This window comes from Loxodonta africana, chromosome 7 (assembly GCF_030014295.1).
Source record: "Loxodonta africana isolate mLoxAfr1 chromosome 7, mLoxAfr1.hap2, whole genome shotgun sequence".
Lineage (NCBI taxonomy): Eukaryota > Metazoa > Chordata > Mammalia > Proboscidea > Elephantidae > Loxodonta > Loxodonta africana.
This window is the reverse complement of record NC_087348.1, coordinates 73909428-73925161: the sequence shown is the minus strand read 5'-3', so window position 1 is coordinate 73925161 and position 15734 is coordinate 73909428. Positions and strand designations below refer to the sequence as shown.

Genomic DNA, 15734 nt, shown 5'->3' with positions numbered 1-15734 from the left:
TTGTTTCTTTACCTGTTTAAAAACAGTTACTTCCAAAATTTGACTTATTAGTATGTGCTATTAAAGGCTTTTAGATAAGCTTTTTTAAAATGTGAAGGTGATCAAAGTACATTGAACATTAGTGCTCTTTATTCTACCATTTTTTCTGTGATTTTTTATATCTTGTCCTTTCCTCATATTTGTTGGTGTTGATTTTGTTTCTGCTGAGTCTCTATTTTTTTCTTGTATTTTATTTTGGTGTCTCCTTTGTGGTTACCTTATTATTTACCCCTATTTTTCTAAATTTAAATGCAACTTTTACTTCTTTGTGTTGCCTTATCTTCCTCTCCATATGGAAGATCTATGACTACATTTCTTAGTCCCTCGTTATTGTTTTAATGTTGTCTTTTTTTTACGTAGTAACATTGCTGTTACCCTGTGTTGAGTATTTTTTTTAATCTTGCTTTGTTTTTTTGATTTCCCCATCTGGGTTGACTTCTGATTGCTCTGCCCATTGTTCTAGTCTTGGCTTCGATACCTGATATTATTGATTTTCTAACCAAAGACCTCCCTTTCTTGTAGTTTTGGTTTGGTTTTTACGAATTTCCTAAACTTCTTTTTATCTGGAAATGTCCTAATTTCCTCTTCATATTTAAGAGACGGTTTTGATGGATATATGATTCTTGGCTGGCAATTTTTTTCCTTCAATTTTTTACATAAGTTGTCCCGTTGACTTCTTGCCTGCATGGTTTCTGCCAAGTAGTCCAAGCTTATTCTTATTGGCTCTCCTGTGTAGGTGACTTTCCGTTTATCCCTAGCTGCTCTTAAAATTCTCTCTTTATCTTTGGTTTTGGCAAATTTGATTATAATATGTCTTGGTGACTTTCTTTTAACATCTACCTTATGTGGAGTTCCATGAGCATCTTGGATAGATACCTTCTCATCTTTCAGGATATCAGGGACGTTTTCTGCCAGCAAATGTTCAACAATTCTCTCTGTATTTTCTGTTATCCCTCCCTGTTCTGGTATTCCAATCACTTGTAAGTTATTTCTCTTGATAGAGTCTCACATGATTCTTAAGGTTTCTTCATTTTTTTAAATTCTTTTATCTGATTTTTCTTCAAATATATTAGTGCCAAGTGATTTACCTTCAAGTTCAGAAATTCTGGCTTCCTCTTGCTCAATTCTGCTCCTCTGACTTTCTATTGAGTTGTCTACTTCTGTAATTTTATTGTTAATCTTTTGAATTTGATTGCTGTCTGTCTATGGGTTTTTCTAGCTTATTAAATTTTCCATTATGTTCCTGAATAATCTTTCTAATTTCTTCAGTTGCTTTATCTGTGTGTTCCTTGGCTTTTTCTACATATTACCTCATTTCCTTTCTGATGTCTTGAAGAGTTCTGTATATTAATCTTTTGTATTCTGCCTCTGGTCATTCCAGGAATGTACTTTGATCTAGAAGATCCCTTGATTACTTGTTTTGAGAGCTTGTTGAGGTGATCGTGGTCTGTTTCTTTATGTGACTTGATATTGACTGTTGTCTCTGAGCCATTTATAAATTATTGTGTTAGTTTATTTTATATTTGCTTACTATGTCATACCTTCTTGCTTTGTTTTGATATGCCCAAGTGGGTTGCTTGAGTGAGCTAGCTTGATTATTTTCACCTTTGGAGCTCTGATGTCCTGTCCCCATAGGGCTAGAGGTGCTATCAGGCATATCAGTCTAGGAGTCCGTTCACTTTTCTTATATGAATTCAGCTCAGGTGTCCAGGTAGCTGATCATCAAGTGTGTGGTACAGGCTTTAGCCTACAGTCTTAGAGGGGCAGGGGTGATTGGTGTAGGTACCGGTAGCAGTTTGCAGCAGGGGTTCACATTCTGAACAAGGCAGGGGGCTGAGAATCGTCCCCCACGTGTCTCTGAGGAAAGCGTGTCCCTGTTCTCTTGAGCATACAGGTGGATGGGTTCTGCAGATGGACCATGGGCTGCCAATGTTTTGGTTGTAAGGACTGGGAGGTACCAGTTATCCTTGGACCCCTGCCGCCAGTGGCTGGGTGACCTGAGCGGAGCTACTAGTCCTTAGGCCCCTGATGTGGGTAGGTGAGGACCCTGTTTAATAGGCAAAGCAGTGTCAAAGATCAAACACCCACCTCTCCACCACAAAGCTGAAACGATTGGAGTCTGCCAACAAGGGCCTATTCTCCTGAAATAGGCCCACACAGGAGAAAGGTACTTACAGTCCACAGACCGTTTATGCCTGGACAGGTGACGCTTTTGTCTTGAGCTCCCCCGGTTAGTGGAGCTGACAAATTATCTTTTCCTACATTTGCAAATTTTTTTTCCTTTTCCAAGGCTGGGACGATGGCTCTAGGTGCTCAACAGGGCCTATCTCTGGCCCAGGGAATCCAGTCTCTGTAGCCTGCTTGGGAGCAGGGAGGTGGGGTGGGCAGTAAGATATATGCAAGTACTTAGCTTTTGCCAAGGGCGCCGTTTTTCTCAGGTTCCGAGGTGCGAGTGGGTTGTGCGGCTGGCTGCTTCTCCCTGAGGAAACTGTGGCCAAACGCTAGTACCAGCCCGCCGCTGCCACCGCAGCCACCGCTCAGGGAATGGTGCCTGAGGGCTCCCCGCAATTCAGCTGTGGTAACTCCTCTCTGCTTCTGAACAGTCTCTTCCCTCCCCTTGCCCCTCAGTTTGTCGTCTAAGCTTGCCTTCGTTGCTCAGGGCTCCTAGCTTGTCAGAAATATACTCGTTTCACTTGTTTTTTTGGGTCTTTGTTGTAAAGAGGGCTCGCTGGAAGCATCTGTCTATTCTACCATCTTGGCTCCACCCTTCTCTTTCTGTGAACTTTTATCTTACTGATAAGTTTCAAGAACCTATTCCTAATTCTTTAAGATGAATATGTTGGAATTTCATCTTTTAAAATCAGTGTGTTTTGAGGAACTCACACTCAGCCTGTTCATAGTATTTACACATTTGAGCAAATTATACTTGATGTAAGTAGTTGATTTTAAGCCAAGGGATCACTTTTACATCTGGGTTTAGGGATCACAGAAAACTCTAATCTTGGAAGTTGAGGTATCGTACTAAGGTAAGGCATATGTTGAAGGGATTTTCTCTTAAGTGTGTGTGAACATAACGAAATCAGTAGCCACTCGAAAGTTTTGATATGAGAAAATTATGAGGAAGCGTTTTACACCATGATGGTGACTATTTCCAGTCCTAATAGCGACATAGATGCCATTACGAACCCTCTAATTCTGGGGTTCGTAGTTAGCCTCCAATACCCTCAAAGAAGTTGATGAACTGCTGCATTTGTTCTGAGCAGAAGAGAACTATACCATTTACAGCACTGGTACTGGTGTTTTCTTGTGTTCCCACCAGCTACCCATCTTCCTTCTAAGGAATGTTCCAGCTGTTGCTTCAGCCTCTGTCAGAGTGCCAGTTTTTATAGTTCTGGTAAGTGAGTGACTAAAATTAGAGAGTATAACAGTAAGCTGTCATTGTTGTTGAGGAATTTCAAGTCTCTCCTGGCCTGTAATCTGAGCAGGAGAGAGTGCGACAGGGCTTTTTAAATGGGAGATACAGGAGGCTGCTACAATATTAGAATTCTAGTTCATTTTCAGCTAGTGTTCAGTTATGGAGCACAAGGTGTTCACAAGGGATCTGTGTGGACTGATACAGTTCTAAGAAAATTCATGGAGAAGTTGGAAGTGGTGGTGGCTTTCAGGAGCATTGATCAGGAAATGCTTGTCAGTTGGAGGAGCATAGAAGGATTTGAAGAGGAAGCCATGTCATCCCATATGGAGTAGTGTGAACAAAGAAAAATACAGAGGTGGAAATGAGACAGTCTTTAGTTAGTAGTAAGGAGACCATTAAATGGTATGGATAATTTCTGTTGAGTAGTTGGGGATAATTTTGGACTGGCAAATTGGGACCATCTTAACTTACAGAGGGTTTTGAATGCTGTGACAGTGAAATTGGAGATGATCTTAAAAAAAAAAAAAACGGAAAAGCAATGGACTAGTATTTAAGAATTTCCTTTGAGCTTGGTCACCAGTTTGACCTTGTGGTAGTAGATGTTTATTATTGTCACATTTTCATGCTTTCAGGAATTTTTAGGTCTTATGGGGTAGTAATTTGGTACTGTAAATTACATTCATACCCATTAATACCCATTAGCTTAGATTAAAAATTGGTAGGATTTGTTTTATATTCTCTAACAGTACTACCCAACTCCCAGTCCACTGTTCAGTGTAGTGGGAATGGTAGGAAGGAAAAATGCTTAATGGGTAGGTGACCTTTATTGTTAAAAGGAAGTTTTGTCTATAATTACAGTTTTTAAAATCAGATTGGAGAGTTCAAATGGCTTCCTTCTTTAAATAATTTTAAGAAGTTTGTTAGGTGTAATTTCTCAGCACATTAAAATAATATTTAAAACAGTCTGTCACTTGTGTTAATAGTCTCTTTTTTTTTTAATAATTTTTATTGAGCTTTAAGTGAACGTTTACAAATCAAGTCAGTCTGTCACATAAAAGCTTATATACACCTTACTCCATACTCCCACTTACTCTCCCCCTAATGAGTCAGCCCTTCCAGTCTCTCCTTTCGTGACAATTTTGCCAGTTTCTAACACTCTCTACCCTCCCATCTCCCCTCCAGACAAGAGATGCCAACACAGTCTCAAGTGTCCACCTGATACAAGTAGCTCACTCTTCATCAGCATCTCTCTCCAACCCATTGTCCAGTCCCTTCCAGGTCTGATGAGTAGTCTTCGGGAATGGTTCCTGTCCTGGGCCAACAGAAGGTTAGAGGACCATGACTGCCGGGATTCCTCTAGTCTCAGTCAGACCATTAAGTCTGGTCTTTTTATGAGAATTTGGAATCTGCATCCCACTGATCTCCTGCTCCCTCAGGGGTCCTCTGTTGTGCTCCCTGTAAGGGCAGCCATCGGTTGTGGCCGGGCACCATCTAGTTCTTCTGGTCTCAGGATGATGTAAGTCTCTGGTTCATGTGGCCCTTTCTGTCTCTTGGGCTCATAGTTATCGTGTGACCTTGGTGTTCTTCATTCTCCTTTGATCCAGGTGGGTTGAGACCAATTGATGCATCTTAGATGGCCGCTTGGTAGCATTTAAGACCCCAGATGCCACACTTCAAAGTGGGATGCAGAATGTTTTCATAATAGTATTATTTTGCCAATTGACTTAGAAGTCCCCTTAAGCCACAGTCCCCAAACCCCGGCCCTTGCTCCACTGACCTTCGAAGCATTCAGTTTATTCAGGAAACTTCTTTGCTTTTGGTCCAGTCCAGTTGTGCTGACCTTCCCTGTATTGAGTATTGTCCTTCCCTTCACCTAAAGTAGTTCTTATCTACTAACTAATCAGTAAAAAACCCTCTCCCACCCTCCCTCCCTCCCCGCCTCGTAACCACAAAAGTATGTGTTCTTCTCAGTTTATACTATTTCTCAAGATCTTGTAATAGTGGTCTTATACAATATTTGTCCTTTTGCCTCTGACTAATTTCCCTCAGCATAACGCCTTCCAGGTTCCTCCACGTTATGAAATGTTCTACAGATTCGTCACTGTTCTTTAGCAATGCGTACTATTCCATTGTGTGAATATACCACAATTTATTTACCCATTCATCCGTTGATGGACACCTTGGTTGCTTCCAGCTTTTTGCTATTGTAAACAGAGCTGCAATAAACATGTGTGTGCATATATCTGTTCGTGTGAAGGCTCTTATTTCTCTAGGGTATATTCCAAGGAGTGGGATTTCTGGGTTGTATGGTAGTTCTATTTCTAACTTTTTAAGAAAACGCCAGATAGATTTCCAAAGTGGTTGTACCATCTTACATTCCCACCAGCAGTGTATAAGAGTTCCAGTCTCTCCGCAGCCTCTCCAACATTTATTATTTTGTGTTTTTTGGATTAACACCAGCCTTGTTGGAGTGAGATGGAATCTCATTGTAGTTTTAATTTGCGTTTCTCTAATGGATCCAGTCTGAGACTCTCCGTCTCTTTATTGGTGCATTTAGTCCATTTACATTCAGCGTAATTATAGATATGTGTTTAGTGCTGTCATTTCGATGCCTTTTTATGTGTGTTGACAATTTCATTTTTCCACTTACTTTTTTGTGCTGAGACGTTTTTCTTTGTAAATTGTGTGTTCCTCATTTTCATAGTATTTGACTTTATGTATGCTGCGTTGTTTTTCTTGGTTTTTATTTTGAGTTATGGAGTTGTTATACCTCTTTGTGGTTACCTTAACATTTACTCCTATTTTTCTAAGTAAAAACCTAACTTGTATTGTCCTATATGGCCTTGTATCCCTCTCCATATGGCAGTTCTGTGCCACCTGTATTTAGTCCCTCTTTTTGATTATTGTGATCTTTTACATATTTACTTCAATTATTCCGTTTTTTGTTTTTTTTTTTAATTAATCTTAATTTGTTTTTGTGATTTCCCTATTTGAGTTGTTATCAGGATGTTCTGTTGTGTGACCTTGTGTTGTGCTGGTATCTGATATTATTGGTTTTCTGACCAAACAATTTCCATTAGTATTTCTTGTAGCTTTGGTTTTGTTTTTGCAAATTCTCTAAGCTTGTGTTATGTGTAAATGTTTTAATTTCGCCTTCATATTCTAGAGAGAGTTTTGCTGGATATATGATCCTTGGTTGGCAGTTTTTCTCCTTCAGTGCTCTATATATGTCATCCCATTGCCTTCTTGACTACATGGTTTCTGCTGAGTAGTCTGAACTTATTCTTACTGATTCTCCTTTGTAGGAGACCTTTCTTTTATCCCTGGCTGCTTTTAAAATTTTCTCTTTATCTTTGGTTTTGGCAAGCTTGATGATAATATGTCTTGGTGATTTTCTTTTTGGATCAATCTTAAATGGGGTTCGATGAGCATCTTGGATAGATATCCTTTCGTCTTTCATGATGTCAGGGAAGTTTTCTGCCAACAGATCTTCAACTATTCTCTCTGTGTTTTCTGATATCCCTCCCTGTTCTGGGACTGCAATCACACGCAAGTTATTCTTCTTGATAGAGTTCCTCATGATTCTTAGGGTTTCTTCATTTTCTTTAATTCTTTTATCTGATTTTTTTTTCAGCTATATTGGTGTCAATTCCCTGGTCCTCCAGATTTCCCACTCTGCATTCCAACTGCTCGAGTCTGCTCCTCTGACTTGCTATTGTGTTGTCTAATTCTGTAATTTTATTGTTAATCTTTTGGATTTCTGAATGCTGTCTCTCTATGGATTCTTGCAACTTATTAATTTTTCCACTATGTTCTTGAATAATCTTTTTGAGTTCTTCAACTGCTTTATCAGTGTGTTCCTTGGCTTTTTCTGTAGCTTGCCTTATTTCATTTCTGAGGTCATCCCTGATGTCTTGAAGCATTCTGTAAATTAGTTTTTTATATTCTGTATGGCAATTCCAGGATTGTATCTTCATTTGGGAAAGATTTTGATTCTTTAATTTGGGGAGTTGTAGAAGCAATCATGGTCTGCTTCTTTATGTGGTTTGATATCGACTGCTGTCTCTGAGCCATCTCTAAGATATTGTAGTGATTTATTCTATAGTTGCACACTGAGTCTTATCTTGTTTTGTTTTCTTTCAGTATACGTAGATGGGCTACTAGATTGCGCTGTCTTGATTGTCGTAGCCCTTGAATCACTTATGTCCTATTACCAGCTGGTTTGGGCTATTTCCAGATATATAAGCCTAAGAGTCCATTCACTATTCTTGAGTAGAATCTGATTTTGTGACACCAAGTGTGTGGTGCAGACTGTCACCTATCCACCTAGAGAAGTAGTGGTAATAGTTGTGTGCACCAGATTCTAGTAGCAGCAGGGTTTCACACTCCAGGGGGGTCAGGATGCTGACAGCTTCCCCCAAGTGCCAGTGAGGTAGGTGTGTCTATTCCTAAAGCACTTTGGTGGGTGGGCTCTACAGCTGTACCTTAGGCCCCCAATGCAAGTACCTCTACAGATTGGTAGGTGTCACCCTTCTTAGATCCCTAAGGCCGGAGGCTAGGTGGTCTGGGAGGAGCTTCAGCCCTCAGTTCCCTGTTGTGGGTCAGTGAGGGCTCTGTTGAATAAGCAGAGATATCAGACCTGGGAAACTTGTCTTTCCAGTAATCAGCTAAAACAATTACAGTCAGATCCCTATCAGAAATGCCTTTGCATTATAATAGGCACCTTGTTCCCTGTAGGGATGAAAGCCCAAGACTGTGGATCACATGTGCTTGGCTGGAGCTGGTTCTGTGTTTTTAGTCCAATTAGGGAAGGATTTTTGGTCCCTGGGTTTTTTGTAGCTGCTTCTCTCAAACCAGGAGAATGGTTTAGGAAAAGACAAAAAAAAAGAAAAGAAAGAAAAAGCGCAGGGCAGTTCATTCTCTGGCTCAGGAAATTCCAATGTTAAGGAAGCCGTCTGGGAAGGGGAGGGGAGGGTTCAGATAAATAAGAGAGAATAGCACCCCAGAATATAGACAAAGTTACTTATCTTGCTTGGGATGACTGTTTTATCTGAGATTCCCGAGGGGCGCGTGGACTGTGAAGAGGAGAAACGCATGAGGCAGGTCTGGGAGGTCTACCAACAGGAAGCTTCTATATCCCGAAGAGGGCGCATGTCTTCCAGGAACCAGCAAGGTGTTAATAGTCTTAATAATTGTTACTGTGAACATTTCTCTTGGTCTTTTTTATTCTTGGTAATTTACTTTGGCTCTCATTTTAGCTAGCAGGAAAAAGGAGGCTAGCATTTTAGGAAAGGCCATCTTTGCCTTTTTAAAAATGTGCTGAGATAATTCTTAAATACCTTTTCTTACTTAAAGAAGAGGCTTTTGTTGGGTGTTGTGGAGTTGATTTCGACTCCTAGTGACTCCATGTGACAAACTGCCCAATAGGGTTTTTCTTGGCTATTATCTTTACAGAAGCAGATCGCCAGGTCTTTTCTCTGCGGAGCTGCTCGGTGGGCTCAAACCATCAAACTTAGGTTTGAAGCCGAATGCTTAACCATTTGTACCACCAGGGCTACCAATAGATAAAACTGGAATCTGCTAGGGAAAATGAATTTACCATTTAGATAATCATGTGTTCTAAAAAAAGTAGACTGTGCCTTTTAGAATAATGACTTCTGTAAGCACTGGTCTGTGTTTTGCAGAGCTAGTCTGCCTTATTAACTCCTTAATAATGGGGGCAGGAGTTGCTGTTCTATAGTTCTAACCTGTAAATTTGATTAATTTTTAAAAATAAATCAACAGAACTTTAGCACTATTATTGTTCAGGAATTAAAATGTGCTAAGGATTCCATAAGCGGAAATGTCTCTTTTAGGTCAGCAGTTTCCTCATCCATAATCCTTGGAGCAAAATGTGGTTTGTAATTGTTCAGATTTTAGAAAGGTAATAAGGTCCACATAATACATGTTATGTAATATTCCTAGTAAAATCTGTAACAGCACCAATAGTCAAATAGGTTATAACTGTATAAATATGAATGTTGACCCCAAATAGGAATAATGAAGATCATAAATAGCCTGTTAAGGTCAGGTTTTGTTGCCACATGAGTTACAAAAGAACTTCTGGCTTATAGTGCTTTTAGGAAAAGAATATTTCCTGCTTTATAGACGCCACTTCTGCCTGTTGTTGGTATGTAAATTACTAAAGGTGGTAATATATAATTAATTTTATTTATCAGCTTCTACTGTTAAAAAGGAAACCCTGGTGGCATAGTGGTTAAGTGCTACGGCTGCTAACCAAGCAGTTCAAAACGGCCAGGCACTCCTTGAAAACTCTATGGGGCAGTTCTCCTCTGTCCTATAGGGTCGCTATGAGTTGGTAATTGACTCGACGGCAGTGGGTTTGGTTTTCGGTTGTTTTTTGGACTGTTAAAAAAGCTAAATCATTGTAGCTCCTCAGTTGTATTAATATTCACAACTAGAGACTGCCAGGGTTCATAATTAGATGTGTGATATTGGAAAGATATTTCTTTATGCCTCAGAGTTTTCATCTATAAAAGTGAGGGTGCTAATAAGGTTCTTGAGGTCATAATAAATGCTCAGTAAATGTTAGGTAACGTTCTGTTTATTACTTTCTCAAGTTGCTTTAGTTTGTCATTTTGTTCCATCGAATGTTTTTCTTTTCCTTTGTAGGGATCTGAAGTTGGCTAGGAAATATTCTCTTATCTTTGTGAACAGAGAGGGGTAGTTTTAAATAAATACATAAAATTGTGACATAAATTCTTAGAGAATTAGTTTGTATTCCTACCTAAAGGTACAAGAAGCCAGAGGAACGGAGTCCATTGGTAGCAGCAATGCAGCATTTCTTGCCAGTTCTGAAGGATCGCTTTATCCAGCTTCTTCCTGATCAGTCCGACCACTCTGTTCTCATCCAGAAACAGATATTCAAGATCTTCTATGCTCTTGTTCAGGTAATTTTTATACATAAAAAATCAGTCTTTACCACGTTAAAAGAATTTCAGCATCTAAATAATAGTAATTTTTTTTAAATCTAAATTAAGTGAATGATTTGCTAGGAAGACATAAATTAGAAATGTACAAGTGTGAAGTATAACTTTCCAAAATGTATAAACTACTCCAATAAAATTTTCTTAACCTTTCAAGTAGATTTTTGATCAGGATTCAGAGTCTCTTCTTTTGTGCTGTATAGCTATAGAAAGGTTGATCTCATCTACCGTGACCTTTGGTTCAAGCCATACAATTACTTGCTTTTTTTTTTTGTTTACTTTTTTTTTTTTTTTTAAATAGGCTTTTCGTGGTTACGAGACGGGGGGAGGGAGGGAGGGTGGGAGAGGGCTAGTTACTGATTAGTTAGTAGATAAGAACTACTTTAGGTGAAGGGAAGAACAATACTCAATATAGGGAAGGTCAGCTCAACTGGACTGGACCAAAAGCAAAGAAGTTTCCTGAATAAACTGAATGCTTCGAAGGTCAGTGGAGCAAGGGTGGGGGTTTGGGGGCTATGGATTAAGGGGACTTCTAAGTCAATTGGCAAAATAAATTCTATTATGAAAACATCCTGCATCCCACTTTGAAGTGTGGCGTCTGGGGTCTTAAATGCTAAAAAAAAAAAAAAAAAAAAGCTTTTATTTTTTACGGCAGCTTTAGGTTTAGAGAACAATTACGCAGAAAGTATAGCTTTCCCATGTGCCCCTTCCCCTCTGCACTTACTTCTATTATCTTGCATTCTTGTACGTTTGTTACAATTTTGATTTATTATTAGTAAGTAAAGTCTAGAGTTTACATTATGGTTCATTCTTTGTTGTGTACAGTCCTATGGGTTTTGACTAGGAGCCCTGGTGGCGCAGTGGTTAAGCTCTCAGCTGCAAACTGAAAGGTCAGTGGTTTAAATCCACCAGCCTCTCCATGGGTGAAAAGACCTGGTGATCTCCTCCAGAGAGATTATAACCTAGGAAATCCTGTAGCCAAAAAAACCAAACCCGTTGCCATGAAGTTGATTCTGACTAGTGGTTAAGAGCGACAGCTGCTAACCAAAAGGTCGGCAGTTTAAATCCACCAGGTGCTCCTTGGAAACCATATGGGGCAGTTCTGCCCTGTCCTATAGGATTGCCGTGATGGCGTACAAGAACAACATGGGTTTTGACAAATACATAATGTCACGTATCCACCATTACAGTGTTACACAGAATAGTTTCACTGCCCTAAAAGCACCCTGTGCGCCACCTATTCATCCTTCTCTCCTATTCTTCCTCCCCCCCCGCCATACCACTGATCTTTTCACCGTCTGTAATTTTGCCTTTTCCAGAATGTCAAATGGTTGGAATCATACAGTACATAGGTTTTTCACATTGGCTTCTTTTACTTAGCAGTATGCATTCAAGTTTCCTCCATGTCTTTTCATGGCTTGATAGCGCCTTTTTTTTTAAATCACTCAATTGTAAACTTTTAAAACCTTATTATATAGACTTATGACTTCACCTCCACTAAGATAGCTTGCTTGGTTGGATTTTGCTTGTGTTTGCTATATCTTTAAAGACATCCCTTAGATGTCACACAGTCTAAGGGAATTTCAATGATATATATTTTTTTACCATTAGATCCTTCTTTATATAAATCTTTTGTCATGTATTCATTCTTTTTTGAGATACCCTAATGCCAGTATAGAGTTCTGTCTCACTTGGGAAAATACATGTAAAAAAAATCCTAAACAAGGTATTGATTTTATGAGCCTGTTAAAAAATAAGATTTATCCCATGAATGCAAGAATGGATCGATAGAATTTTTTTGTGATTAAGTCAATATCACTTTAAGAGAGCTGTAAAATCTTTATATGTGCCAGATGAAGCATTTGATAAGCTTTAACAGTCATTCCTTCCTTCTTTTAAAACTTAGAATTTTAGAAACTTTAACTTGATTAAAGGTATTCATTAAACACTTACAATAAATATCACAGCTTATGGTGAAAATAAGATATATACCCATTAAGTGGGGAACAAGACATGGATGCCCACTATCACTGCCACTATGCACCCTTGTAGGTAACTATCCAAATCAACGAGATAAATTTGCCTATCTACTAAGAGCAGGTAATATGCATTGAATGAAACACTCAGTAGGTATTGTGAAGAGAAAAAGGAAGTGGAATTTTTTTTCTGGGGGACTAAGGATTTAAAATATTGATTTTTTATTTTAATTTAGTATACACTACCACTGGAGCTGATAAACCAACAGAACCTGACAGAGTGGATAGAAATTTTAAAGACTGTTGTGAACAGGGATGTACCTAATGTAAGTTTCAATGTATTCTCTTATATTGCTAAATACAAATATTTAAAATAATCTTTTGAAGACTTTAAGTGATATTTCCTGTAACATTCTTTAGAAACTTATAATTCATGATGCATATTTTTCTAGATATAGACAGTTTCATTTGTTCATATAATTTGCGTACCTCTATATGTTTTCTGTAATCCTAGTTCTTTTATTCTCAGTTCTTAGTTAAGAGCCCAGGACTAGATTTTAGCCCAATTTTTGAGAAGCACATGGACAGAGGAAGAACTTGATATATAGTTGGCCAAACTTTGTAGTTATGTGTTACTTTATTTTTTTTTATGCTAACTATTGAGATATAACTTAGATACCATAAAATTCAACCCTTTAAAGTGTTCAGTTCAGTAGTTTTAATGCATTCACAGAGCTGTACAAAATGTGTTACTTTTAACATATTCAATATGATTTTTTCATTATAATCCTTTATAATCTAGTTTTCAAAAGAGGGGAATTTGTAAGTCCTGACTGCTTGTGATTTTTAAGTGCTTTTATGTATACTTATCTTACTTAATTCTCCAAAAAAAAAAGTTCCTCTGAGTTTTATTTTAAACTTAGACATGGAAAAGTTAACTAATTTATCCAAGCTACTGTTATTAGTGGCATAGGGGAGGCTAGAAGCCAGCCTCCTGATCTGTAGTTTATTGTTTCCTACTCCATAGGACTGCAGTTTGGTGTGTATTTTTCTGTGCCCATTAATAGGTACAATATCTAACTTTAAAAAAAGCAGTCACATATATATATTCTGGACTTCTTGTGGTATAATTCAGATACAATACTGCACAGGTTATAAACAGTTCAGTGAGCTTTGACAGTCATGCATCCATGTAGCCATCACCCCAGAATATTTGCTCATGGCTGGTTCTAGTCATCCCTGCCATCAGTATTGTCATTTTTAGCAACATAGTTTTGCTTGTGCTACAGTTTAATATAAAAGTCCCCGTTTGTATCTGACTTCTTTTGCTCTGTTAAATATTTATGTGATGGATGCACATTTTGTGTAGTGGTAGTTTCTTTTTATTGCCTAGTATTATCCCATTGTGTGGATATACCACAATTTATCCATTCGCCTGTTGATGAGCATTTGGGTGATTCCCAGGTTTTGGCTATGATTAATAAAGCTGCTGTGAACATTCTTAAGAATTTTTTGTGAACTCGTTTTCATTTCTCTTGAGTAAATACCAAGGAATGGAATTGGGTCACAGGGTAGATGTATGTGTATTTTTATAGGATTTCCAAAGCAGTTATACCATTGTTCTCACTGGCAGTGTATGAATGAGTTTGCTCTGCATTCTTGTTAACACCCTCATTTTAGCTTGAAAATATGTCTTGGATGTATTAGGTCAATATATATTGATACAAATCATTCTTTTAATGTTTTGTAATATTCTGTTATGGATGTTCCATAGTTTAGCTATTCCCTTATTAGTGAATGTTTAGATTCATGGCAGTTTTTTGTTATTACAAATAGTATTGAAATGAAGTGAATATTCCCATACATAAACTTTTGTGCATTTGTACTGGTATTTCTGAACGGAGTTTCTAATGCCCTTTGCATCGTGAACTATACTGGCTTTAATTTAGCTATGATTTTCATGGCCTTGAATTTATAGTCTTTGGATCTTGATTGAAAGAACCTATAGACTTGACCAATAGTGTTTGGATTTAAGTCTTTAGAAGAGTTTTCAAAAGCATCGTTTTAAACCAAATAGTGCAATCATGAGAGTGCCTCTTAGATTTAAAAAGGTTCAGTACTTGCCCCTGTCTATACTTTTATTATGAAAGGCCAACATTGGATGAACATTCACTTCTTTGTGAATCTGTTCTCGCCTCATGCTGTTCCTTCTAGATTGCAGCAGTGCTGAATAACATCTCTTACTGGCTTTAAATAAATGTCTTTTTAAAGGAAACACTTCAAGTTGAAGAAGATGATAGACCTGAGTTACCATGGTGGAAATGTAAGAAGTGGGCTTTACATATTTTAGCAAGGCTTTTTGAAAGGTAAGCTCCTCTACATAATGATGGTTTAAATTTATTTTTCAAGCTTCTGCTTTTATAAGCGCTGGTATAAATAAACCATTACAAAGAATCGGTTGGCATTTTTATGTTCTTCTAGATACGGGAGCCCTGGCAATGTTTCCAAGGAGTATAATGAATTTGCTGAAGTATTTCTGAAGGCATTTGCTGTTGGTGTCCAGCAAGTAAGTTTTAGATAGTTTTTCTAAGCGGAAACATGGCATTATTAAATTTGTTACTGTCGGTCTTATTTATGGTTTTTTGGTATCTAAAGATAGCATGTTTGAACCTTATAGCAGTTCTAAAACTTTACGTTCTTAAATTATTGAAGCCCTCAAGGGGCTTTCACATACGTAGGTTATACATAGTGATCTTTACCATTAGACATTAAATAACGAATCCATTACATTTTAACATAATTTTTATGGAAAATAACTTTTTTCCCAAATTGAAAAATTTTAGCAAGAGTAGTTACATTGTTGTATACATTTTTGTAAATATCTCTAATGTCTGGCTTTATAGAAGGACACTGGATACTCATCTGCTTCTGCATTCGGTTTTAATTTGTTTTGGTTGACGTAAGAAAATATGGCTTTACAGAAATGAAGTTAGAAGAGGGAGGAGTGTTTTAATAGATTTTTCAGATAATTGTGAAAATTCTTTGATATCGCACCAAAATTCAGTGAATAGTAGTCTCTTAAAGGTTAATTGCAATGTATAATTTGAAACTGTCAGCAAACATTTTGTACGCAACTACATTAAAACCCATTGGCCTGTGTTGCACCTTGAATGCATGTAATATGCATTGGTCATTTAAAAACTGTTGACTTTGAGTTAATGCAGATTTTCCAAATATTAACACATTTCATTTTACAATTAAAAAAAAAATCACATTCATTAATACTGCCACTTACCTCTTCAGAAAGATCTTTAAACA

The 15734-nt window shown here is 37.8% G+C and overlaps 1 protein-coding gene across 4 annotated transcripts in view; it reads left to right on the top strand.

Annotated features, from left to right (window-relative positions):
- IPO7 (importin 7) overlaps positions 1 to 15734 on the top strand; it is a 64418-nt gene that overhangs the window by 21282 nt on the left and 27402 nt on the right. For 2 of the 4 annotated variants that reach the window (XM_064288447.1, XM_003412009.4), the window contains exons 5-8: positions 10248 to 10404; positions 12653 to 12742; positions 14688 to 14782; positions 14898 to 14982. In XM_064288447.1, coding sequence (XP_064144517.1) covers positions 10248 to 10404; positions 12653 to 12742; positions 14688 to 14782; positions 14898 to 14982 — 427 coding nt within the window. Of the gene's footprint in view, positions 1 to 8538; positions 8628 to 10228; positions 10405 to 12652; positions 12743 to 14687; positions 14783 to 14897; positions 14983 to 15734 lie in introns of those variants that run through there. The other 2 variants (XM_064288449.1, XM_064288448.1) reach the window with 2 other exon arrangements.